Source organism: Nomascus leucogenys, chromosome 17 (genome assembly GCF_006542625.1).
Source record: "Nomascus leucogenys isolate Asia chromosome 17, Asia_NLE_v1, whole genome shotgun sequence".
NCBI classification, from domain to species: domain Eukaryota; kingdom Metazoa; phylum Chordata; class Mammalia; order Primates; family Hylobatidae; genus Nomascus; species Nomascus leucogenys.
Window position 1 is genome coordinate 4,652,165 of NC_044397.1, and position 27,198 is coordinate 4,679,362.

Sequence of the window (27,198 nt, forward strand, 5' to 3'; positions counted from 1 at the left end):
AGTGTTAGCCAGGATGGTCTTGATCTCCTGACCTTGTGATCCACCCACCTCAGCCTCCCAAAGTGCTGGGATTACAGGCATGAGCCACCGCGCCTGGCCCAGATGTAAAATTTTAAAAAATCTTTTACTGGCCAGGTGTGGTGGCTCACACCTGTAATCCCAGTGCTTTGGGAGGCCAAGACGGGTGTATTGCTTGAGCCCAGGAGTTTGAGACCAGCCTGGACAACATAATGAAACCCCATCTCTCTCTCAAAAAAGAAAATTAGTTGGATGTGGTGGTGTGTGCCTGTAGTCTCAGCTACTTGGGAGGCTGAGGTGGGAAGATCACTTGAGCCCAGGAAACAGAGGTTGCAGTGAACTGAGATTGCACCAATGTGCTCCAGCCCGGGTGATAGAGCAAGACCCTGTCTCAAAAAAAAAAAAAAAGAAAAAATCTTTTACTAATAATAACCCCCAATTAAAACTAAAACTCCTGAATTAGGGGAACCATTCTGTTTCTTTTGGTTCTCTCCCTAATATTCAGTACTTTGTACCCCTCATGTTATATAGACTGACAGCAACCTCTGGCCTTTTCCATTCTAAGCTCTAAAACTAGACTTCTGGATCTAGGGAGTGGCAGATCTAGTGCCTGACTTGGAGGCTTCTGACTGTATGTTTATCCATTGTTGCTTTTCTGATCCCTAGACTTGTTTCCATCAGTATCACTAATGGACCAGTATTCTGTGGCGTGGTTGGAGCAGTAGCAAGACACAAATATACAGGTAGAATAGGACATTGGACTGTTATCTTTGTGACTTGAGGGAGGAAGGTGGAAGACATGGTCCAAAAATTCTCCACCTGTCTTTCTGACACGGTTATTGGCCCAAAAGTGAGTCTTGAGGCCAGAATGATAACTGCTTATCCAGGTTTGGTATCCTATGATGAGGTAACGTATCTAAGATCCATGCTACCTGCTTACAACTTCAAGAAACTCCCAGAGAAAATAATGAAAAACATCTCCAACCCAGGGAGGATATATAAATATCTTGGCCACAGAAGATGTATGTGAGTATCATTGTGTGATAGTTTCATTCTCATCTCTTACAGAACAATAAGTTTTTGATTACATGAAATTGGAAAAAAAAGATGCTGCTAGTACTGGCATGCTGGAATAAGACACACAAAAGGAGTGTTTAGTGTCTGAGAGATTCAGCTTTTATGTTTAGCTCTTAGCTAGTTCTTCAGTGAACATCCTGTTCTCCAACAGGAAGAGAATAGTAATAGGTCACTAACCCAGATCTTCTTTGTTCTTTTTTTCTTTGTGTACTTCACCATTCATTTACTTCCCCGAGCCTGGAACAATCAATAATATTCCCTCTTTACTCCCGCTCCCCCCAAATTTTTAGTTTTTAAAAACCTTTTTATTCAGAAATCTGTACCTCCTTAATTATCTGAAAGTATTTGCTTGTGAAGACAGCTGTTCCTAATCTATTTTTAACAGATACATTTCACTTTGTTCTTTTTCCCAGAATGTTTGGAAAAAGACATTTGGCAAGAAAGAGAAACAAAAATCACCCTTTGTTAGGTATGTTTTCTTTTGTAACTTAAATCATATTTGTTTCAGCTATAGACAGCTAAATGTGATTTAAAAAACAAAACAGTGCAAGACTAAATGCTTTTAAGTTTTATTAAAAAATAGAGAGTAATCTTCTTAGTGAAATTATATTCATTTTGAAGAGGATTTACTATTTCTTTTCCATGTCAAATATTCAGATTTCAGGTGAAGTCCTATAATTGCCTGAGAAACACCAACATTTAGTAATAATCTTTGTAAGTCAGAGTTTAGCTATTGAAATCGGACCAGCTTATTGTGGATCATCTTTAGAGAAAAATTCATCATCCTTAGAATAGTGAAAATGGCACCAAGACTGTTGTCACCCACACTATATATTCCCTATCTTTGTATTTATTTTAGTCTATACTTATTAGTCCATTACTTTTACATAGTAGTGACAGATTTTGAAGACTAAATTGTTATTAAGAAAACTTTTACAAAAAGCTAAGAGACACCCGTGTCCACAAGGTGCCTAATTTTTCTGAATGTTACTACTTAGGCTCTGGAATAAGCCCTCAAGACCAGCATATATTAGCTCAGAATTGATTTTCTGGAAAGAGATATGAAGCCCCCTCAATGAATGAGATTCTTCTGGGAATTCTGGAGGGAAAAAGCCATTCCGAGAGTTAGATTTGCAAATTGATTTAAATCAATACAGTATCTACCAAAAAGCCTGGAACAGTCAATAATGTTGATTATTGATATCCAGGAGTGTTAGGTGCTCCCTGTCTCTCTACAGACTGGGAGAAAGAATTGGAAGCCTTCCAAATGGCACAGCAAGGGTGTTTGCACCAGAAGAAGAGACAAGCAGCTCTGTATGAAGGTGGAAAAGGCTATGGAAAAAGCCAGCTGTTGGCCGAAATAAACTTCCTGGCACAGAAGGAAGGGCATAGGTAAAGACTCCTGCTTTCTGACTTAGTCAGAGCCTACTTCTCTTGGGGCCTCTTTCTCTTGTTAGTGAGACTCTTGTGTCATTAGATTCAGCATTCTTGGACTGGTGAAGTGAGTAACCTACGTGTCGTACAGGGGACTCCTGATGACCATAGTAATATTCACCAGGGTGTTGCCATTGATGCTGAAGGAAGCAGATTCCAAGCAGTGCTTGTATGCCATCCAGACCCTCATGGCCATCTTCTTTGAGACTGATACATGCCCAGCCTATTACCGGCAAGAGTGCCTACAAAGACAGCTTCGTGGGATAGTGGAAGAACAATTTCACTGCCTTTTTAATGACCTCTTATTTGTGAAGGTAATGAAGGCAGTGGCTTTCTGAATTGGGTTACTGTTATATTTTGTGGATAGTCAGACCTAGGATTGTTTTCTAATCTAATAACCTGAGGATATACATATACATATGTGGTAGGACCAAGATCTGAAATTCTTTCGATACCAAAACTCAGGCTTTCTCCTTTTGACGAGAGTGAATTCTAGTATTGAACCTGACACTTAGTAGTTTTATGTCCAAGAGCAAATCACTTAGCCTCTCTGAGTCATAGCTTTTTCATCTGTGAAATAACAATTATATTACTGTATGTCTTTATGTGAATTTTAAAGGAGATGGTATATGAGAGATTGCACTGTATATTTTAAAGTACTAAATACATTAAGGTGGCCCTCACCAGTGGCATATCCCCAGGAATTATATCCATGTGTTCTTGAGTTGGTTACAATTTCTTTATTTTTTAACCCTACCTTCCTGTTCCCTTACCACAGAATATATCATTTGAAACCAGCATCTGGATCTCAAAAGCCTTCAGAGGTCTAGGGTTTATGGGGTTTCCAGTAGTGAACAAGCTAAAAATTCACTCGTCCACAATTTGTTTTATTTATCCTCTATCACTTCTCCTAATCTACTCACCCTGCAGAGTATTTTGGAATGGAACACTAAGATCTGTCTAATCCCTCAACATATCCCTCTCTTAAGATAGGCCTTGCTTGGGACTCTAAACCCTTGCCTACGTAGATTAGCAGTCATCTCTCTTTGGCTCTCAGGTTCCTGGTAGTTCATGTGCCTCAGCCTAGCACAAAAACAATGTTATGTGATGTCTGTTGCGTCTTGTTCTGACAAGTCTCGTGTACAGATTCATCCTGGTATACTTGGAATAACTGGGGTACTGGAGCTGCCCAAACTGTCATTGCTAAGTTCAACCTGTCATTTACTCCTTAGTCATAACCCTTTAAGGGTTTTACTAGAGTCTGGTATGGAAAGGAGATAGATATATGTCTCTAACCCTTCATGAATTTTCTATCTCATCCTTTGAACTATATATTAATGTTGGATTGGCCCTTGTAACTCTGTGCTCAATCTTGCAGAAACCCATTCTCAGTCAAAATAGAATTATCTTGTGTTCCCTTTGGAGAACCTGCATGTTTTTATTAGATTTTCATTTTAAATGCTAACATGTAATAATTTTCCTGGTCAGTTTCCTCTGTTCTTCAAAGTTTTGCACATGGATGACGTGGCCAGACAAAAGAAAGTTAAAGCGTGTTTTATTAAAATACTTCAGGAGGTGGGTACTTTCACTACATGTCACTAACTCTTAATATATGGAGATAGTTTATGTTTATTTTAATCTGTCCACATCACACTTTGATTCAGGCGTTTCTTGGCCCGCCTATTTGCTGATATCTTCATTGTTATTTTCTACTTTTAAGCTTGGATTCATCCTACAACACAGCATGGCATACAAGAAAAGATCTTTGCTCTTCCAGATCCTGTTTCTAAATAAAATTTTAGTAGTTTAATTTAAAATAGTAGTTTCTAAATGCAGTTATATAGCTGTTTTACCTATTATTTGTTAAAAATGCAGATACTCATGTTCTAACCTAGGATTATGGAATCAAAAATCTGTATGAGCACAAACTGATGTAACCATTCTGGAAAGCAATCTAAAAGCAACTAGCCAAATTTTAATAACATGTATCCTCTATACCCAGCAATTCCACTCCTGGGTATATATCTCAAAAAGTATGTTCTTAACAGTGTGGAGGCCAGGGAGGTATGGGCATGAATGCATGCATGAACATGATGGAATAAAATGCAGAATTTAGAAATGGGGAATATATGAAAACATAGTGATATGAAATGATCTTAAAAACAGTCCTGGTTAGAAAGAGAGGGAGAAATAATGAGATCTGTAATACAGTTGTATTTACATAAAAACAATTACTTGACAAAACAACAATGCCTGTTTTATAAGAACACCATAAAAACAAAGAACTATGCAATAAACACATTAGAATGGTCACTTGAGGCAGTGGAGAGTGGAGTGGGAGTTCCGAATGTGATTAAAAGTAAATAGATTTTTAAAGTCTGTTTGAGTGGGGCCTGGTAATTGGGAGTGCTGGCAAGTACTCCCAGGTGATTCCGATGCATAGCCTGGTTTGGAAATTGCTGTTTTAAGGTATTATGAGTTCCCATACAAATGAAGCTTTTGCCAGAATGAAATATTTGAAAGCTTCAAGTTTGATTTGGAGAATATTTTGATGCTTATTTCATGTTTCAGGTAGAATATTTTCTTGTCCACAGAAACCCAGTACTTTTTTTAGGAACTAGATTTTATATTTGTAAAGTAAAATATTACCTGGACTTAGAATACATTTTACTCCGAAAACTCTAGCCTGTGTTAACATTTTATTTAAATTATTGATGGAAAATTCATGGTAGATTTGAAAACCAGGTGATTTCATTTCTAATCAGAGGTCGTTATTGTTTCTTTGCTGTTCTTTCCATGCAGTGAGGGAAACACCACTAATTTTCCTCATTGATGAGGCCCAGTATATGGATGCAGCTTCCTGGGAGTTTTTGGAAACATTGCTCTCCAGTATGCCCATCATGATGGTGATGACGTTGACCCGTATCTTCACCCTGTGTGGCTGCACCAAGCATTTCCTGCAGAGCCCTCAAGCTATCCTTATGCCTATTTCGAAGTTGGCAACAACCTCGCTGTTGAGAATGGCATGTTGGGAACTAGGGGTGGTGAGCGTCGCCCAAGATCTGCAGATGTGAGTGGCTAGGACTAACTGAGCACTTCATTAAGGGAGGAACCAGTGCCGTAATATAAATGAGAAGGCACAGGTCTTACTGGAGTTGGGGGAGAGAATGGCATTAGTAACCATGATGAGGCCCCGAGACTAGATTTAAGGGAGACAGTCTTCTTGTAATCAAGTAAGAGGCTGCCTCCCTGGGCTATCAACCCAGGTTTTCACAAGACAATTAGGACTTGGGTGGCTTCAGTTATATGTGATAAGGCCCCTTTCTGCCAGACCCTTTAGCAAGGGGACGTTAGTTCCTTTCAACATCAATAAAAGAAAAACAGTTGAGAAAGAAAAGTTATTGCCAAGATGCATTTCAAGGCCAATCAGAAATTACTTTTTTACATTTCTGTGCCTCTGTCCCCCTCTGTTAGTGTACGTCATGAAGAGCTGACTTTAACAAAAGAAGATTCCTCAGAATGAAGTACTGTTACACTTGGCTCCCCTAAAGTGGTCATCTCTAATGTGCATTCCCTTACTTACCTCCCTGCAGCTACCTTCACAGGTGCTTTGGAAACCCCCTTTATTGTGAGGTCCTATGCCAGGACCTTCTCTCTAAGGACATGTTGCTCTTTCATGACCTACAAAAGGAGGAAGAGGAAAACAGCAAGTGGGAAACCCTCTCAGGTAAGCTTAGCTTCCCAGAGTTCTACCCTGGTCCAGCTGCTGAAGTTCATTCTCCAACATGACATTACTTGGCCTTTACGAGGTACATACCTTTTCCTTGCTAACATTGTGGGCCACACTAGGCCTTCCCAGATAAGCACACTGTACAAATCTTATACAATTAGGGTGAAAATACTCAAGATTTGCCTCGAATAACTTAATCCAATGAATCTACAATAGTTCCTTTTATAAGCAGCCCAAGAGGTGGGGCTAGGAAATTAGGATTTATAAACATGAAAGTCCAGAAAAAAGAATTGTACACTATTGATGAGAAGGATGACTTGAGGATTTGGATGGGGGATGGGAGAAGGGAGGAAATTAGGAGAGGAATAAAGGGTAGAAGTATGTATAAAAGCAGAAAGGCATCCCAGAGCTGTGATGTAATAGAAGCAAGAGCTGTTATAAGGTGAACAGGAATAGTGATTAGTTGTAAGATACCGATTGGTACAGAGAATGTTGTCAGTTTATAAGAGAAAATTAGAGAACAGGCAGATAGGTGGGGTAAAACACTTTCAACTATGGTACACTCCAGTCATCTTCATCCTTTAGGTTTTTTTTTTTTTTTGACTAAATTATTGTATTTTTGTGCCTTTAAAACTACAGTCACTGAGAATAGTGCTGTCCTCAGTCATAGCCTGTTTTCTTTATAGCCAATGCCATGAAACCCATAATGTATAGTATTTCTCCTGCCAACTCTGAAGAAGGCCAGGAACTTTATGTCTGCACAGTCAAGGATGATGTGAACTTGGATACAGTATTTCTCCCACCCTTTTTGAAAGGTAAGTCCCTTGAAGACTTCAAGTGAACCAATTACAGATATCATTGCAATTAGTAATTTGGTGAGTGGTTGAGTAGTCTCTCATTATCATTCTGGCTTCATTTCTTCTAAAAAAGAAATCTACCTTCTAGAAATAAGTTCTGGCATGGCCTGAAGAGCTCTTTGAAGACTTGTAATGCTACTTGAGTAAGGTTTTACTTAAGCGAGCTTATTGTTCTCTTTGGGGCTGACTGATGACCTGGACAAGTTTTCCAATTATTTAATACAAAATAGGTCCTGAGTTTCCCTTTGTGCATATTCTTGTTCCAGAGTAGACAGTAAGCAAAGGAGATGATGTTGCTAAGCTTTAAGAAAATCCATGGTGTTAGTGAAGATACAATGTTATACACATAGCAAGAGTTTAATAAAAAAAGAGTGCAAAGTAGAATGACTGATGCTATAAAGAATAACAAAGCTATCAGAATCGGGTAGGCATAGTTGGAGAGGGGATGTTCTTCTTAGAAATGAATTTTTCTTATTTTAATATTTTATTCAAGTGTTTGGTGGGCAAGGTACTAATACTAAGCCCTCTTGAGGAATATTGTAATGAACAAGCATACCTTCAAGTAAAGTATGGTCTTGTTGAGAAAATAAGACACACACATGAAACAGCAGTTCAGGACACCATGGTAGTTAAGGGCCAGGGCTCTAGAGTCAGAAAACCCTGGGCACCATGGGCTCCTGCACTAACCGGTTATGGAACTTTGAATAAGTTAGTCAACTTCTCACTCATCAGTCAAATGAGGATAATAATAGTCCCTACCTCATGGGGCTAGTTGAGGATTAAATTAAATAAATTATGGTACATAATAAATATTCCATGACTGTTAGCTATTATATTATAAGCTCTTTACTCTGGAGGTTTTAGGTTCAACTAGACAGTTTACACTGATAGAACTATGATAGACCATACTTAGCAATGGCTTTTCTTACTCAGAAGGAAATACAGGATGCTAACAGGACAGCAGCAGGTACTTTTCTTCAGTGAGAGTTTTCGCAGGAATTTACATAGCACTCCAGGGGCTATTCTCTGGAACCTCAAGTAATAGCTCAGCTGTGGGGAATGAAACCATGACTCATGGGTGCTTAGAGGCCTCATGGACCAACTAAAGGCCATATCTCTTATAATGGCCTGAACAGGCATCACTTTCAGGCTCTGCAAGAGGCATGACCTTTTACAAGAATTATTATACCCAAAGAAGCCCAAATCTGTGGCTTACCACCAGTTCATTCAGTTTTCCCAGTCCAAATTCAGTTTCCCAAGCAGAGGTTATTCTTAGCATAAGCAAAGAAGTTTGGCTAAGTGGAGAAGGGAGGATCAAGGTGGGAGCAGTAGACAGGGGTAGATGAAAAGCACATCTTTATTTAAAAAAAAAACTGTACAGATTTTCAACATGATATATTCTAGATTTGTAGAAATCTTGTTCACTGCTGATTGACTGATTGATCGATTTTGGCAGAAATAGCAGTAAGCCAACTGGATCAACTGAGCCCAGAGGAACAGTTGCTGGTCAAGTGTGCTGCAATCATTGGTCACTCCTTCCATATAGATTTGCTGCAGCACCTCCTGCCTGGCTGGGATAAAAATAAGCAACTTCAGGTCTTGAGAGCTCTTGCGGATATACATGTGCTCTGCTGGTCTGACAAGAGCCAAGAGCTTCCTGCTGAGCCCATATTAGTGCCTTCCTCTGTCGACATCATTGATGGAACCAAAGACAAGAAGACAAAGTTAGGTAAGGAAGGGCTGTTCCCTTTTTCTCAGGTCTGAACAAAGAGTCCTTGTGGGGGTATCTGTGTTCAGAAAGACCATCGATATCATATATCAAGGGGTTCTCTCATTCATTTGTTTAAAGATGGAGTTTTGTTATGTTTCCCAGGCTGTAACTCCTGGGCTCAATGAGTGCATACCACCATACCCAGTTTGAGGGTCTCTCTCTCAAAGCCTATGGCTAAGAAACAGAAAGAAAATTATCATTTAAACCATGAAAGAGACATAGATATAGTGAAAAAATATCCTGTATTTTCAGACTTGTCTTCATTTCAGGAATTCTAGCTCCTTTTTAACCCAGGTGTTAGTATTTGTGTTTTGATTTTTGTTTCAGAAAATATTGACATAATCTTTTATTGGCTTCTAGGTGCAAAGAATGAGATAAAAGGATAAACCATCCCCAATTTCAGAAACTCACAAGGAAGACAAACACATGTGGCATTGAAACAGATATGAACAAAGCAAGATAAAAATAGCTTGCAATCTCGAATTCTCCACATGAAGGAATAAGATGGTAGCATGGACTACCCAAAGCACATATAATTCACAAATACTTTCCGTTTGACTTTGAAATATGTTTGGGCCCTATATTTGAACAGAGCATTTCCTGTGATTTGACATTTGTAATAATTTGAAGTAAAACCTCAATTTAGGAGAAACAATTAAGAAATCAGTGGTATAGAAGTACAGGATTTTTTTGTACCACTGATCATTTCTTCTCTGTTGTACTTTATACAAGATATGGTCAGTATCACTCTTAGAATGGTGCAAAATTTTTTTAATTATACTTTAGGTTTTAGGGTACACGTGCACAATATGCAGGTTTGTTATATATGTATCCATGTGCCATGTTGTTTTGCTGCACCCATTAACTCGTCATTTAGCATTAGGTATATCTCCTAATGCTATCCCTCCCCGCTTCCCCCACCCCACAACAGTCCCCGGAGTGTGATGTTCCCCTTCCTGTGTCCATGAGTTCTCATTGTTCAATTCCCACCTATGAGTGAGAACATGCGGTGTTTGGTTTTTTGTCCTTGCGATAGTTTACTGAGAATGATGTTTTCCAGTTTCATCCATGTCCCTACAAAGGACATGAACTCATCATTTTTTATGGCTGCATAGTATTCCATGGTGTATATGTGCCACATTTTCTTAATCCAGTCTATCGTTGTTGGACATTTGGGTTGGTTCCAACTCTTTGCTATTGTGAATAGTGCCGCAATAAACATACGTGTGCATGTGTCTTTATAGCAGCATGATTTATAGTCCTTTGGGTATATACCCAGTAATGGGATGGCTGGGTCAAATGGTATTTCTAGTTCTAGATCCCTGAGGAATCACCACACTGACTTCCACAATGGTTGAACTAGTTTACAGTCCCACCAACAGTGTAAAAGTGTTCCTATTTCTCCACATCCTCTCCAGCACCTGTTGTTTCCTGACTTTTTAATGATGGCCATTCTAACTGGTGTGAGATGGTATCTCATTGTGGTTTTGATTTGCATTTCTCTGATGGCCAGTGATGATGAGCATTTTTTCGTGTGTTTTTTGGCTGCATAAATGTCTTCTTTTGAGCAGTGTCTGTTCATGTCCTTCGCCCACTTTTTGATGGGGTTGTTTGTTTTTTTCTTGTAAATTTGTTTGAGTTCATTGTAGATTCTGGATATTAGCCCTTTGTCAGATGAGTAGGTTGTGAAAATTTTCTCCCATTCTGTAGGTTGCCTGTTCACTCTGATGGTAGTTTCTTTTGCTGTGCAGAAGCTCTTTAGTTTAATTAGATCCCATTTGTCAATTTTGGCTTTTGTTGCCATTGCTTTTGGTGTTTTAGACATGAAGTCCTTGCCCACGCCTATGTCCTCAATGGTATTGCCTAGGTTTTCTTGCAGGATTTTAATGGTTTTAGGTCTAACACTTAAGTCTTTAATCCATCTTGAATTAATTTTTGTATACGGTGTAAGGAAGGGATCCAGTTTCAGCTTTCTACATATGGCTAGCCAGTTTTCCCAGCACCATTTATTAAATAGGGAATCCTTTCCCCATTTCTTGTTTTTATCATGTTTGTCAAAGATCAGATAGTTGTAGATATGCGGCATTATTTCTGAGGGCTCTGTTCTGTTCCATTGATCTATGTCTCTGTTGTGGTACCAGTACCATGCTGTTTTGGTTACTGTAGCCTTATAGTATAGTTTGAAGTCAGGTGGCGTGATGCCTCCAGCTTTGTTCTTTTGGCTTAGGATTGACTTGGCGATGCGGGCTCTTTTTTGGTTCCATATGAATTTTAAAGTAGTTTTTTCCAATTCTGTGAAGAAAGTCATTGGTAGCTTGATGGGGATGGCATTGAATCTATAAATTACCTTGGGCAGTATGGCCATTTTCATGATATTGATTCTTCCAACCCATGAGCATGGAATGTTCTTCCATTTGTTTGTATCCTCTTTTATTTCATTGAGCAGTGGTTTGTAGTTCTCCTTGAAGAAGTCCTTCACATCCCTTGTAAGTTGGATTCCTAGGTATTTTATTCTCTTTGAAGCAATTGTGAATGGGAGTTCACTCATGATTTGGCTCTCTGTTTGTCTGTGATTGGTGTACAAGAATGTTTATGATTTTTATACATTGATTTTGTATCCTGAGACTTTGCTGAAGTTGCTAATCAGCTTAAGGAGATTTTGGGCTGAGACGATGGGGTTTTCTAGATATACAATCATGTCATCTGCAAACAGGGACAATTTGACTTCCTCTTTTCCTAATTGAATACCCTTTATTTCCTTCTCCTGCCTGATTGCCCTGGCCAGAACTTCCAGCACTATGTTGAATAGGAGTGGTGAGAGAGGGCATCCCTGTCTTGTGCCAGTTTTCAAAGGGAATGCTTCCAGTTTTAGAATGGTGCAAAATTTTTTATACAAAGGAGGCAGTAATATTAGCCTAGAGTTGTAAATAGAATTTTCTTACACACTAGCAGCCATGTGCTTGGGAGTTTGCCATATTGAAGCACAAAGCATTATAAGGGAAAATCTCACTTAGATTTTCCTAAATTTCAGATGGTGGGTCAGCCTCTCTTCTCAGGCTACAAGAAGAATTATCCCTACCACAAACTGACGTGTTGGAATTTGGAGTGCCTCTGCTACGGGCAGCTGCTTGGGAGCTCTGGCCCAAGGAACAACAGATAACTCTGCACCTTGAATGTGCCTGCTTTCTCCAAGTTTTGGCCTGCTGCTGTGGGAGCTGCCATGAAGGAGACTTTGTCCCCTTTCATCGTTTTGCAGTTTGTTCTACTAAGAATTCCAAGGGAACCTCTCGATTCTGTACTTACAGAGATACTGGCTCAGTGCTAACACAGGTGATCACAGAAAAATTGCAGCTGCCTTCTCCCCAGGGTAAACCCAGGAGGCAGAAGGAGGATATATGGGTATTCATGTAGTTACAGTTCTTCATCAAAAAGTTGAAATCAGATTAAAGGAGAAAAGTAGGTAGAAAGAACCACTTATTTATTCCTGAAGTACTAGAGATTAAAAAAAATGTATCTCAGAGTTAAAAACTACCTTAGACATCATATTTGTTTTGACTGGCAATCTTGGGCAAGTTACTTAACCTCAATCAATTGGGGACGTAATAATACCAACTTCATGGGCTGGGTGCAGTGGCTTACACCTGTAATCCCAGCAATTTTGAGAGGCTGAGGCGGGTGGATCACTTGAGGTCAGGAGATCAAGACCAGCCTGGCCAACATGGTGAAACCCCCTCTCTACTACAAATACAAAAATTAGCCGGGCATGGTGGCAGGCGCCTGTAATCCCAGATACTTGGGGGTCTGAGGCAGGAGAATCGCTTGAGCCTGGGAGCCGGAGGTTGCAGTGAGCTGAGACTGCACCACTGCACTCTAGCCTAGGCGACAGAGTGAGACTCTGTCTCAAAATAAATAAATGAATTAATTAATTAATAATAATATCAACTTTACTGGGTCATTGTGGGGATTAGATTAGTTAAAATATGTAGTGTGCTCTGAACAGTGCCAGACATATGGTGATTGCTCAATACCCTTTAGCTATTGTTTTGATTATTACTATTATTTTTCAGCTCAGTACACACATATTGAGTCCTTATGTGTATCAGATTCTATACTAAGGAATATGGTGTGAATAAGCCTTGGTCTTTGCACTCCTGAAGCTATCTGTTTTGGGGTTACTACAGACATATAGATAGAGAATTCTAGTATGGCATGGTAAAAGCAATGAAAATGAGAAGGGGCCATTAACTCAGCCAGAGAAGTATGTCAGTGAAGATTCTCCTTTGAAGTAGATCATGTCAGAATTGCATCTTGAGGGATAAGCAGGAGTTAGCTACCTGAAGAAGGTTTTATTAGATAATAGATATTCACCATAGCCTGTTAAACTGCATCCCAGATGAGTTCATTCATCTTTGTTTAGCCTTTTCAGTTATCTTACCTTACAGAACAACTCATTGTCTCCAGCTGTCAGAAAGTTTCTTCTTTCATCAGGATGTAAGCTGCCTCCTTGTAGTTTCACCCATTTTTCATACTTATACTCTCTTCCGTACTTGAAGATAGCTATCAAGACCCAACCAAATGCTCTTTCCCTACTTTGATAAAAGAGGAGTTGGTTTGGTATTGGGGGTGGGGTGATGGTATGTGGAAAATGGAAGATAGTTGTTGGCAAAAGGCTAAAATGAGGGATTTGGTGTATGATACAATTCCTCTTCTAGCTATAACATCATGACTATGAAGGTGGACCAATGACTTGGAGCAATTAGTCATTGGTTGATGAGCTCTATGTGCATTTGCACCTGTTGTGCTTTCCAAAGTCTGGTATTGTGAAGAAATTGTGCTATTGTTCATATTTCCTGTGTGACTTTTTTGCTTTTAAGAGGTCAGTTTTGGCCGAGCACAGTGGCTCACGCCTGTAATCCCAGCACTTTGGGAGGCCAAGGCGGGCAGATAACAAGGTCAGGAAATCGAGACAATCCTGGCTAACACAGTGAAACCCCGTCACTACTAAAAATACAAAAAATTAGCCGAGCGTGGTGGCGGGCACCTGTAGTCCCAGCTACTTGGGAGGCTGAGGCAGGAGAATGGTGTGAACCCAGGAGGCAGAGTTTACAGTAAGCCAAGATCGCGCCACTGCACTCCAGCCTGGGCGACAGAGCAAGACTCTATCTCAAAAACATTAAAAATAAAATAAAATAAAAAGAGGTCTTTTTTTTTTTTTTTTTTTTGCTTTGGATTAGACAGCCTGGTCCATCTATAGGAAAAAGGCTCAAGACCTTCTCAGCCCAGCAGAACCCTAAGGAGGCTTCCCAGACCCGAGGCCTTTGTGCATTGCCATTGCAGACCAGGCACTGCCTGACTCCAGAGGGTACTATTACAGAAGCTATGATATGATGGTGCCTCTTGGAGTTATGTACTGCAGTAGAGCTGCCAATATCCTCAGTTATCTTAGCTGTGATTTAACATTATTATCATCAGCAAGCCAGTCCTTTTACTTAACCCAAATCCTCCCTAAAACAGCCCTCTTAGACTCCTTATCAATCCCACCATCCACGCTGTGAGTTCCAATGGGTAACATCTCAACATCATTCCTAATATTTGCTGTTGTGATCTATTAGAAGGCAGCTTCAGAAGAAGAGTCAAATCTGTAGGATAAAGGCTATTTAAAAGCCTGCTAGGTAAAACTGGAAAGCTCTCTTGGTCACTGACTAGGGAACTGTGGTATCTTATACTGTCACAATTTTCTTCACTTGGTTTTAGCCTTTACACTTCACTCTGATCTGGTCATGAACTTGATCCATATGTATTCAAGGATTTCCACTATTAGTAATAGCCAGCAAACCAAGATAGACACATTCTTTATTTTTCCTTCATTTTGAAACTACTGAGCGCCTCCATCAAAATCAGAACTAGTTTGAAGGTTTGGGAATGAAGAGAGTTACTATTTGAATCACAAGTAGTTGTGAAGGAATTTACAAACTACCATCCTAATTTTGTGTTGTAAACTGCAGAAGAAAGGTAGTCAGGAATTTAAAATGTCCTCAGTTCATCCACACATGGAGAATTAATCATATTTTTTTCTCCCTACAGATAGTTTTCAGTTCCAGACAAAACCATCCAGAACTCAGGAGGCCTTCTCAAGTGAATGCTGCAGGTAGACAGAGATGCTGAGGGTGAACATGGAGGGACCAAAAGTGACAGAAAGATGACCATTAAACTGAGCCACTTATGTCACTTGTAGATGAGGAGTGGTGACTCTTGTACTTAGCCCAGTATTAAGGTTAACAGAGAAGATTTGGAAAGGCAATTTTTGATTCTCTATAGGGAAATTATTTCTTTTATTTTCTTTCTTCTTTTTTTTGAGATGGAGTCTCTCTCTGTTGCCCAGGCTGGAGTCCAATGGCGTGATCTTGGCTCACTGCAACCTCCGCCTCCCGGGTTCAAGTGATTCCCCTGCCTCAGCCTCCCAAGTAGCTGGGATTACAGGCATATGCCACCATGCCTTGCTAATTTTTGTATTTTTGGTAGAGATGGGGTTTCGCCGTGTTAGCCAGGATGGTCTCTATCTCCTTACCTCATGATTGGCCTGCCTTAGCCTCCCAAAGTGCTGGGATTACAGGTGTGAGCCACCATGCCCAGCGGGAAATTATTTCTTAATGGTTGAGAAAACTTTTTTTAAATACCTTTTTTTTGAGATGGAGTCTCGCTCTGTCACCCGGGCTGGAGTGCAGTGGCACCATCTCGGCTCACTACAACCTCCGCCTCCCAGGTTCAAGCGATTCTCCTGCCTCAGCCTCCCAAGTAGCTAGAATTACAGGCATATGCCACCACGCCTGGCTAATTTTTGTATTTTTAGTAGACACGGGGTTTCACTGTGTTAGCCAGGCTGATCTCAAACTCCTGACCTCAGGTGATCCGCCAGCTTCAGCCTCCCAAAGTGCTGGGATTATAGGCGTGAGCCATCACACCCAGCATTTTAATAGCTTTTAAGTGCATTTTATATGTAGCATATTTATTTCCAGCTATAAATTTGTCTTCTTAATTATTTTAGCCCAGATGATGTTAAAATGAACATACATTTCCTAACCATGTACCTCCTGGGTCTCTAATGCCTATCAGTGTTCAATGTCTCTGCCTGGAGTTCACCAGCCACTCTATATACAGTTTTCCATCCCACTTATCTAACTTGATTTCTTACTGTTTTCAAACAAAAATCTATTCCACATGAACCACTCCCACACTAACCTGTGTGTCTTTGCTCACACAATTCTCCCTTGTTAAATGCTGAGTGACCTCCACATCTCTCTACCTATCAATATGTTGACCATCCTTCAAGGCCCTCCTCAGTCTCCACTTTTTTAGATCATTATAACTCAGAGAGAGCTGACTTTTGAGCTCAGCATGCCCGTGAAAAGTACACTAGATCAGTAGTCAGAGTGGTAAGCTCTAGTTTTGGTTCGACTTCTCAGTAGCTACGAAGCTATATGTAATCTCTCTGAGCCTCAATGACCTAAAAGAGGTAATTTTTGCCTGCCTGAATGACAGGGTTGTTGTAGGATTAGATGATGATATATAAAATAATATTAAAATGTATTAGAAAATTCAAAAATGCTAACAGAAAAAATGTATTATTATTGCTTTGTATCATTTTTATGTTTTATTTAATATTTAGTTGTTATTTAACTATTCAAGTGTGGTATTTCCCCATTTAGATTGAGGTATTTAGATTGGCTTTTGGCTTTTAAAAATTCCTAATAGAGTTTGCAGTCACAGCTGTAGTCCCTGACTTTAAAATTTTATGGAGTAATGGAGGAGAAGGATAGATAAATAATTAATGAATGATACAGGAAGGCTTCCTGGAAAAAGTGACTTTGAGACCCGGTAATGCCTCAATAAAGGTGGCCACTCTCAGTTTTTCATTTTCTTTCCACGAAGAACAGAGGAAGAGTTCCTAGATCAAGTGAAGAGGAAGCTGGCTCAGACCAGCCCTGAGAAAGACCTGTTGACCACAAAGCCTTGTCACTGTAAGGATATCCTGAAGTTAGTGCTCTCACCCCTCACCCAGCATTGCTTGGTCATTGGAGAAACCACCTGTGCATTTTATTACCTGCTGGAGGCTGCGGCTGCCTCCTTGGACCTGTCAGATAATTATATGGTGAGCAGGCTCTGCAATCTGCCCTTCAGCTGAGCCTTTTACTTTGAGAATTTGATTGAGATCTCTTACAATCATAACCATGAGTGAAAAGTGGAAGAAAGTAGGAGAGAGAGAAGAGCTAGAAAGGATTTAGGAAAAAACATGCAGTGGGAATGTGGTAGTGGAATAGCACCAACCCGTGCCAGCACTGCCCCTGACTCTTGCACAAGCAGTCCAGCTTCCATTTCTAGCTTGAAATCCAAATCTGTTTCAAATTCTGATCTTGACCCTCATCATAACCTTACTCTAGCCTTTGCCCTAATCTCACCCCAGCATCATCCTAATCCTAATCTGGCTTATTTATCCCTTGCCCTGTTTAGAGGCCTTCTTTTATTTGAGGAAGGCAAGCAGTCTTCTGGGCCAACCCTCAGCATTTTCATTTTTGAAAAACAGAAGGTGAAGATCTGTCAGTTTGAGGAGGCCACTTTCTGCCGTCTTCTGTCAGAGGTGAGGACAGGGGGTGACCTTGAAGTGCCAGCTATTTCTCCTTGAGGGTTACCCTATTATTTCTTTTAAAATCTTTTCATTGTTTTTTGTGTATGATTATAAATGTGATAATGTGATAAAAGGTTTATATACATTTAAAATATAGAAATATAGGTAGAAAGTGAAAGAGCTCCCACTAATCCTACACCCCCCACCATAATTAATAATTGTATGCATGTTCCACCAACTGTACACGAACAGCCATATCATCGTTTTCCATTTTTTTATAGGCTCATATTCTACATTTTCTTGCTCCTGCAGCTTGCTTTTATTCTTAATAGTACAGATGGAACATATTTACATATTGGTATGCATACTGATCCACCACATAGTTACAACTGCCAAGTACTCCATTGGCTAGATCATAGCTTAGGTCTTCCCTTCTTCAGGTGCATTTAGGTTATCTCTAATTTGGGGATTATTATAAACATTGCTACAGTGAGTATTCTTCTTAAGTATTTCTTTCTCCCCTTGTGAGAGTGTTTCTGAGAAATTTCCAAAGGTGGCAATGCTAAGACACAATTTTAAAATTCACAAATACACTACCAAATTGCCAGCCAAAAATATTATATCAATTCAAGTTTTTTCCATTTCCTCATATCCTTACTAACATCAGATACTACCAGTCTTTTCTAACCTTGCTAATTCCTAGACAAAGTTATACTGTTTTAATATGTTTCTCTTAATAAGATACATCATTCTTCTAAGTTTATTGATCATTTGTATTTTTGTGAATTATCCATTCATATTCATTGAAGTAGATATAAACTAATTTGCTCATTGGAGTATATGTAAACTAATTTTAATGTAAACCTTAAGATAATTTGGTTAGGAGAGTAAACTTAATGTACATAATATCTTGAAGGCCAAAGGGAATATTAGAGTTGTCACATTGTTGCATTATTTATGCTTCAACCAAGAGGTCTTCAGAGCAAAGTTAAATAATTATTCTTTCCCTTTATAAGAGAAAGTTATTGTACAGTCCTCCCAAGACTGTTCTTTGTTCTAGAATCACGTAGACTTTATCACTTTCTTGAGGGATTCAACCTTAGAATGTGAAGATACAGGATAACTTCAAGGTAGTTCCCCAGCTCCCACCCCACATCTACTATGATTCAACCTGTTTAGGAAGAGAGATAAAGGATTTGGTGATATTATAGTTGCTTTCTATGTCATGTGAGAGCATCTGAGTCTCCACTCAAATAATGATCCCTTCTCAGTCTAGCAGCATCACATTTTAAATCACAGCCTTCCTCTACTGCCCACTGACAAATGTGTGGGAGATGAGAAAAGAGGATACTTTCTCCATAATCCTATTTTCTAAACCCTTTACTCACGTATGGCCATACTGGTGCTTGTTAGGGTGACTGCTAACCAGGCTATGCTCTAGCTCAGCTCACTCTAGCACCTCAGTAACCCCAACTGCACATCTCAAAATGAAAGAGACAGTGTGTTATATCCAAAACCTTATATTTACATTAATTCTTCTTGTTTTCCCATCTCCGGGTCTGTTTCAACATGGGACATATCACTTTAGCCAAAAAATTGGCTAGGAAAGCCCTTCGACTGCTGAAAAGGAATTTCCGTTGGACCTGGTTTGGTGTCCTTTTCCAGACATTCCTGGAAAAGTGTTGGCATTCCTGTACCCTGAGCCAACCTCCAAATGACCCTAGTGAGAAGTGAGAAGCCTTCCTAAAACTGTAGTTAACTAGCCTGAGCTTTGCCTTTTTGACCTAAAACTACTTTTTTTCTATCAAGTAATCTTCAAGCATCTAACAGACAAGCAGATAACAAGACATGTAACAGTCAGCATACCTATATATATGCATGTAACAGATAAGTGTATAACATACAGTTCTAACTCTTCCACCTTACTCCCCCAGCCAATTACGTGTAGCAAATAGGAATTCAAAGAATGAATCTTTTTTTGAAACCTCTCTCTGAACTTTTCCTGATCAAGAGAGATTAATTAAAATGGCATATGAGATTAGGAGTAGTGGGATCCAAGGACTATTTCTGAATTTGAACATCTGTAGATGGCCCCATGATGAGTAGACTTGGAGCTCTTGTAGGGAGGGAACGTTGGGCATTAGTAAAGAATAAGGGTGTGCCCATGGAATACTATGCAGCCATAAAAAATGATGAGTTCATGTCCTTTGTAGGGACATGGATGAAACTGGAAATCATCATTCTCAGTAAACTATGGCAAGGACAAAAAACCAAACACGGCATGTTCTCACTCATAGGTGGGAATTGAACAACGAGAACACATGGACACAGGAAGGGGAACATCACACTCCGGGGACTGTTGTGGGGTGGGGGGAGGGGGGAGGGATAGCATTAGGAGATATACCTAATGCTAAATGATGAGTTAATGGGTACAGCACACCAACATGGCACATGGATACATATGTAACAAACCTGCACATTGTGCACATGTACCCTAAAACTTAAAGTATAATAATAATAAAATAAAATAAAAAATAAAAAAAAAAGAATAATGGTGTGCTAACCACCCTGTGCCTCACAACAGTAAGAAGAATTTGGCAGTCCTGCAGCAGCAGGTACATTGCCTCTCCCTACTCTGGCAGCTCTATAACCTGGAGGCCACAGCCAGTAGCTACAGGTTTGCCTGCCTGGCTACTCTTATGCAGAAGAATTCAGCCGATGAGTTTGCAAATGAAGCCCAGGTAAGCAAGTCCTTGCTTTACCTTTGGACCTCACTCAGAAACCAAGTTCCTGGTTTTAGCATGGTTCTCCAGTAACCCAGACAACACTGATCATGTGTTCAAGCGAGGTTTCTCAATTTGCAGTTTATAGATGGGTTTCCAGGTATGAGATTATCTGTGAACTCCCTGAACTGAATGCAGAATTTTATGTGTATATTCAAAAGAACCCTTGGGGGTTGGCAGGGGGAAGAAAAGGGGTCATAGCTTTCATCAGATTCTCAAAGAAGCCTGTGATCTAAAAAAGATTTAAAACTGCTGACCTAGGAAAAAACAAAAGGAAATGTGTCTTCCTCATTTCAGTGTCTTATCTTTCTCTCTGTCTTATCCACATATTCAACAACGAACTATTTGGTGAACACCTGTTATATGCCAGGCACTGATCTTGACTCCAGGGAAATATAATAAGTAAAATATACAGTGTGTTAGGTGATAATCAATGCAGTGGAGAAAAATAAAGTGGAGGCAAGGGGATATGGGGTTCTGTGAGGTGAGGGGTGGGGTATAGTTTTGAACAAGGTGGTCAGAGAAGGCTTTGCTGAGCAGGTGACATTGGAGTAAATATCTGAAAGAGGCGAGAAAGCCAGGCTGTCTGGGAGTAGAGTATCCAGGCAGAGGGCACAGTGAATGCCCAAGGCATACACTCTATGTTTGAAGGACAGTATGACTGGAGGGGAGGAAGAGGAGGAGAGTGAACCAAGAGATGAGGTCAGAAGGACCAGGAAGGGGTGGGATGGCAAATGGTGCAGACCTTACATAGGCCACTGTAGGAGTTTTGGCTTTTATTCTGAAAGAGATGGGAAGCCATTAATGGGTTCTGAGAAGAGGGGTGACAGTACCTACTTATATTTTAGTAAGATCATTCTGTCTACTGTGTTGAAAGTAACCTGAAGGGGACAAGGGAGGAAGCAGGGAGACCAGTTAGGAGGCTAATGCAGTGATCTAAGCAAGAGATGGTGATGGCTTGGATTATTGTGGTAGGGAAAAAAAAGTTGGGGGTGGTCTTTTGTCAAAATAGAGCCAACAGGATTCACTCATGTATCAGTTCTGGGATGTGAGGGAAAGAAAAAAATCAAGGATGATTTGAAAAGTTGTGACCCGAACTTCTAGCCGGACAGAGATGCTCTTAATTGGGATAGGGAAGTCTGCAGGAGGAACAGATTTGGGGGAAGATTTGGGAGCTAGGCTTTAGACATGTTTTATTTGAGATGTGCATTAGACATCGAGGTGGAGATAAGTCTGGTGAATATGAGTCCAGGTGAATACTCAAGTCTGGGGTTCATGGGAGAGGTCTGAGCTGGAAATAGACATATGGGAACCATCAGTGTGCAAATACTGTTTAAAGCCACAGGACTGGGTGAGAACACCAAGTGAATGAGTATAGAAAGGAGAAAAGGTCCAGGGACTTTGTTAACAGCTCCAGTGTTAAAAGGTCAGAGTGGTAAGGAGAAACCAGCAAAAGAAACTGAGAATAAGTTGCCAGAGAGATAGGAGGAAAACCAAGAGAGCATGGCATCCTGGAAAGCTAGGGAAGACAGTGTTCCAAGAAGAGAGCACTATTTCAAGTGTGCACATAGTTATATAGAGCACTAACTATTTCAAATGTGCTCATAGTTATATAGAGATCTAGGCAGCAGCCCTGAAGAGTTCTATGGAGCAAATATCAGGGGTCTTAAATTAGAAAACAAAGAAGAGGGAGTTTAATCAGTGTTTTGAAAGGGAAAGTCATGGATTGGAGAGGAAAAGCAGGAGCATGTAGAGAAAGTGGTTTGTTTAAAGAACAGGCAGTGAGAATGATCCAATTAGATGTGTAGGGGTGAGAAGGAGCATGTTTTTCTAGCTGGGTTGGAGGCAAGTGGTGGGATACCAGGAGTTTAGACTGGGTGAGCAGGAAGGCACCATAATAGGCTCTTACACAGGAAAGAACAAAATGGAAATGTCACGTGAATGTACAATGGGAATATTTTACCCTGTGTTTGTTTCCCTGCAGGTTGTCTCTACCTATGTGGAGCTCTCTCAGTTCTCCCAGAGCACGGGCATCAAGGACAAGTGGCTGCACTGTGAGCAGATGGCCATTCAGAAAGGCAGTTTATGTTGGTTCTCCAGGGAGGGGTTGTTGGCCACAGCTCAGCTCATGCAGGCCCTGGCCTACACCAAGCTCTGCCTTGGCCATCTTGACTTCTCCATCAAGCTGGGTAATGGGACCTAGGGCTAATGGGTCTAGGGCTTTTAGAGAGTACATGTTCACAGCTAGACCTCACATGGTGCTCTTGAACCTCCTCAGGTTTTCAAGCTCGTGAGATATGCAGACACCTCAAGAAACCAGCTCTGGAGAATCTGGTTCTCTCAGTTCTCTTCAGATCTGCATTTCTGAAGAAGAAGTATTAAGATCATTTTCTGTCATTTGTATTTGTTTCCTAAGAGGGGTGTGTATGTTTTCCCAGAGAAGTTTAGAGTGGAGAGGGAGATGCTGTTCCATTTCCACACCCTGGGATATCCTTCCGTTGGCCACTCCAGACACATTATCTTAAGTGTGGAAGAGTCAGGAGTGGAAATGCAGAGTCACAGCTATTATATGTTCCTCAGTACTTGGGTCTCATGGACAAACTTTCTTCAAAAAAAAAAATCTGCAGGCAGATAGAGAATTGCAGCAGCTGAAGACTCTGGAAACTGCCTCAGAGGCAATCTCCCACCTCCTTTGCCTAGAGATGGGTCTGATCCCAGGCTTAGATGTTCTCTATATAAATAGAGCTATGAAGAGGAGATCTAAAGGATGTTAGGCTGCTGTGAAGGTGTAAGACCCCTTCCTTTCCTACCCATCCTCCTCACTCCCTAGCTGGTCCCAGTGGCTCTCTCTTGGCAGATTTGGTCTGTGTGTCCATGTACTGGAGAGTCAGTGGGCGCTCATTTCTCAGAGTTATGATGTTCTTGGCCTGGCCTGCTTTTAATCTGCGTGCTTAGATCTGCTGCTCTATGGAAAAGGTAAATCTTGCACAGGTCTCTGCTGTACTCCCGAGGAATTCAGACCTCAGATGGGGCTCTAGGTTTGGAATACAGGCAGTCATGAACCTGTCCCTCAGGCATGACCACTGCCCCTGACCTCTGGCTCCTTAAAGTCTGGGAACCATGTTGTAATTCAGGGGTGTCTGCCTTTGGGGTCTTGTTTCCTTCCCTGTATCACATACCTTCTATACCCTGGTTCCTACACTGATATCATATACTAGCATGGTTACCTTCTCTGTCCACAGGATTGCTGTGTCGGCCCTTTAGTAAGTGTCTGCATTTCATTCAAATCTACGAGCACAGCCGTGTTCTAACCTCTCAGAGCAATGTCATGCTGGGGGTCCACTCCTCCCTGGCCATGTGGTAATGTCTTATTCAAGGGCTGTGGAAAAGGACAGACATTTAAGTCATTTAAGCTGTCTCTCCCCACCAGACAGGACTGTTGAACATCTCTAACCAACTTTTAAAGACCATTCACCTCCCATACCCTCCCATCTTATTAGAAGGGCTCTTGTCCTTTAACAGGTTTTGGCCTATAGGTCAAGGGTTACGTTTAGGGTTACATTTAACTGCTAGAGTAACCCATAGCAAGGCTGAATATAGTTAGTCTCCTTTTAAGTTTCCTTGTATGTGAGTTAGTAGCCTTGGTCACTTTCTAGCATCACAATTGTGATTGTCCAGGAGGTCTTAGAGCCTTAAAGAAGTGATGATTTTAAGCAAAAGTCATGGTTGGTAAGCAGCAGATATTGCTAAGAGCTGTTACTGTTTTCCTCCAGGTTTGCCCAGGAATCACAGTGGGACCTGTTTGAGCACTATTTCTCCAAGGCTTGCCGGTTGGTGAAAAGAACAAATGCCTCCCTATTTGGTGCACATGGCTTCGTCCGATTCCTAGAATGCCATGTGCTAATGTTACAGAAAATGCCAGAGGGTATCTTCATGCATATTCCTCTAGAGCTTCGCAGCCAAACCCTTGAGGTACTGTTTCTCAGCTGTCCTTCAACTAACACCTGATTCACTTAGTTCTACCCTATGGTGCTCTTTCTACCACCTGCATCTCTTCCTTATTTTCCCTTTTACTGGCTCTGTATCCCTTTACTCTTTGAATCCTTTGTTTCTCCACCTAGAAAGTTTCTACCTACCTTATGTATCCTTCCCGATATTATTGCATCTAGTTCTGGACTGGGTTTCTTAACTTTCCACCTTTGCCAGCTGCTACCCAGTATCATTAAAATATTAACATTTAGCCTTGCTCAGTGGACCTGTACTGTATGGTTCAGTCTATAATTTGACACATCTCCCTACAGCCCTTCTGAGTCTAAAACACATTCCAATTCCTCTGTTTTCCAGGCCTATTTTGCCATCAGTAACTCCTCCCTGTTCCCCCAGCCATGAGTGAATATGCTGAATGAGGACCTTTGTAATTTCTGATGAAGTGGCATGTTAGGAGAATGAAGCACTCATCCCAGAGCTAATGGACCTTCCTTTTCTTTCAGTACTTTAAGGAGTTCTTCTCTTGATGTGTGACCTGCCCTGTCTATCACCAGTGGGTATCTGAGCTTAAGGCCTCTGTAATGAGATGTGAAAAGAGAGAATTCATGTCCCTAACTAACAGCATCAGACCTTTTGACACCTGCTTGACCAGGATTTGGATAAAAGGAGAATTTCTGCAGGAAAATAACTCTTGGAAAAGAAACTTAGGAATTCAGAGTAAGCATTTCTTCCTGGAATCCTTGTGTGAGAGACATAAAGACAGTCTCAGATTCTTACTCACAAGCAAAGGCTGCACCTCTAAAATAAAAAGGGACACACAGATATAAGGAGTTAGTCCTTGCTCCAAAGGTAAGTATAATCCTCTTCCTAGTGCTAGGCCCTGCCTGGACAGATAGGAATCCCTTCTATTGTTAAACAGCAATTTCTTCAGCTTCTCTCAGCTCTTTGTTTCAGTATTGGTAACCCTTAGGCATAGAAAGTTCTTCCTTGCTTTTAGCCAAAGCAGTTGGGTTGTTTCCTTGGAGTAACTGGATGGTCACTAAGGAGAGAAAAAGGTCTTAGAAGTCACAATGTAATGTCTATGAAGGTGAATGATAAGATTAGGCAAGAAAAGGAGAGGAAAGAATATAGTTCCTTTCCTCAGAGGCCTGCAAATCTTCTTTCCCAGGGCTGCTATTTAACTTTGTAATTGCTGAGGACATTCTTTGTATTTTTGCATTCTTTGTGTTCCTTCTTTCAGGATTTGACAGAGTGGCTGATGTCAAGGAGAACAAGGATGCAGAAGAAACTCAAGATGTATGTATTAAAACAAAAGAACAATAACCTGAAGGGACCATGATTCTGTTATTGTATATAACACAAGGAAATGCCTCAGATTCTCCTTTTAAAGATATAGTGTACATATTAAGTATACTAGCCTTTATAGTTACTGCTATCTATATGTTTATCAAAATAAAAGACTATTTTTTTCTAAAACATGCCACTTAGATTTTTTTTAACTTTTAAAAGTCATTAGCACAACTCTACCAGAAGTTAAAACCAGGAGTAGACGGAGGCCTGGAAGGCTTTAAGATGAACTGATTCCATCTTTTATAAGGTAAGATCCATTAGCAGATGAAAAACTATGACCCTAATAAAGAAATTGCCATTACTTAAGGAAGGCTGGTAGTGCGAGTGCCTTGGTGTTGCCCTCTTTTGGCACAGATAGGGGAATGGGCTCCTAAGAAGTCAAGGAGTCTTTTGAGAGGTACAAAGGACTGTGGGAATCCATTTCTCCATTGTGCTATGTGATTGGGGCATTCCCAGGTAAAATGGTGAGGTTGCCAGAGTATTTATAACTTTAGCTTTCTTCCTTTTTCTTCGCTTTGGAGTTGCCATCTTTGGCCTTTATCTGTTTGATGGTGTTTCTTCTGCTGAGTATGATCTTCCCATTGATTTCTTACACTTTATAACTCAATCACCTAGTGTCCATAGAGTGAATTTGCTAATGTTATGATAGCTGCAATTCGTTATTTACTTGCTTGTGCTTGAAATACATTGTTTAAATCCTCTATCAACTATGTGAGGCAGGTACTATTATTATCCCATATTACAGATGAAGAAATGGAAGCCTAGAAAGAGTTTACCCCAACAAACACAGCCACAAAATAGTAGAGCTGAGCTTATAAGTCAGATTTGATTCCAGAGATTATGTTAGGCTATGCAGGCTTTCATGGGAACTAGGCTTTCCTGTACCCAGTCCTCACTATTCTCTTCAAATGGCCAAGATCAGAACTTTAAGGACAGGAAGGGAGAAGTTTATGAAAGGGAGGCCTGTACTTACCCTTTAAATCATGCCATCTATACATTTCCTCCTTCCACTTTTCTCCCTCTGGCTACCTTTCTTTTTCCTGTCCCTCTATTCCCTTCATCTTCCCCCTTGCATTCCTCCCATCTTACCCCTCCCTTTCTTTCTTCTTCTCACCTACTTTCTGCCCTCCTTCCTCATTCCTTTAAATTTCTGGGAGGTAATATAGAGTAGCAGTCCAGACAAGGACTCTGGAACCAGATAGGCTGGGTTGAAATTCTAACTCTGCTGCTTATTAGCTGCATCCATTTGGGCATATAATTTATCTTCTATATGGCTCAGTTTCCTTTTCTGAAAGAAAAGTTTTCCTTTTCCTTTCTAGATGGAGTTAAAATATCTTATTGTCCTAAAAATAGGACAAAAGACTGTCAATGTGAAGATTAAATGACTATAAAGCACCGGGCATATAGTAAGCACTCAGTGACAGGTAGCTATTATTATTGGTTCAGCTTTTATATTTAAAAGTAGATGTTACATTTATGTGGTACAAAATTCAAGAGAAACAAGTGTGTAACAGTGAAAAACTCTTTCCCATCTCTGTCTTCCAGACACCAGTTGCCCTCCCCAGAGA

The 27,198-nt window shown here is 40.5% G+C and overlaps 1 protein-coding gene across 1 annotated transcript; it reads left to right on the forward strand.

Moving 5' to 3' along the window:
• Positions 1-920: 920 nt before the first annotated feature.
• Positions 921-25,749, forward strand: LOC100589172 (adenylate cyclase type 10-like). The gene is made up of 12 exons (XM_030796554.1): positions 921-1,044; positions 1,509-1,564; positions 2,304-2,487; positions 6,123-6,256; positions 6,946-7,074; positions 8,573-8,845; positions 11,919-12,254; positions 16,817-16,905; positions 23,536-23,653; positions 24,638-24,707; positions 24,784-25,129; positions 25,521-25,749. The coding sequence occupies exons 1-8, from the start codon at positions 944-946 to the stop codon at positions 16,834-16,836; spliced, it is 1,233 nt and encodes a 410-aa protein (XP_030652414.1). The 5' UTR covers positions 921-943; the 3' UTR covers positions 16,837-16,905; positions 23,536-23,653; positions 24,638-24,707; positions 24,784-25,129; positions 25,521-25,749.
• Positions 25,750-27,198: the final 1,449 nt, after the last annotated feature.

Coding starts and splice junctions, on each gene's coding strand:
- LOC100589172 (XM_030796554.1), top strand. CDS start 944: ATGCTACCTGCTTACAACTTCAAGAAACTCCCAGAGAAAATAATGAAA. Junction 2,488..6,122: donor GCACAGAAGGAAGGGCATAG/GTAAAGACTCCT, acceptor ACCTCCCTGCAG/CTACCTTCACAGGTGCTTTG. Junction 8,846..11,918: donor AGACAAGAAGACAAAGTTAG/GTAAGGAAGGGC, acceptor CCTAAATTTCAG/ATGGTGGGTCAGCCTCTCTT.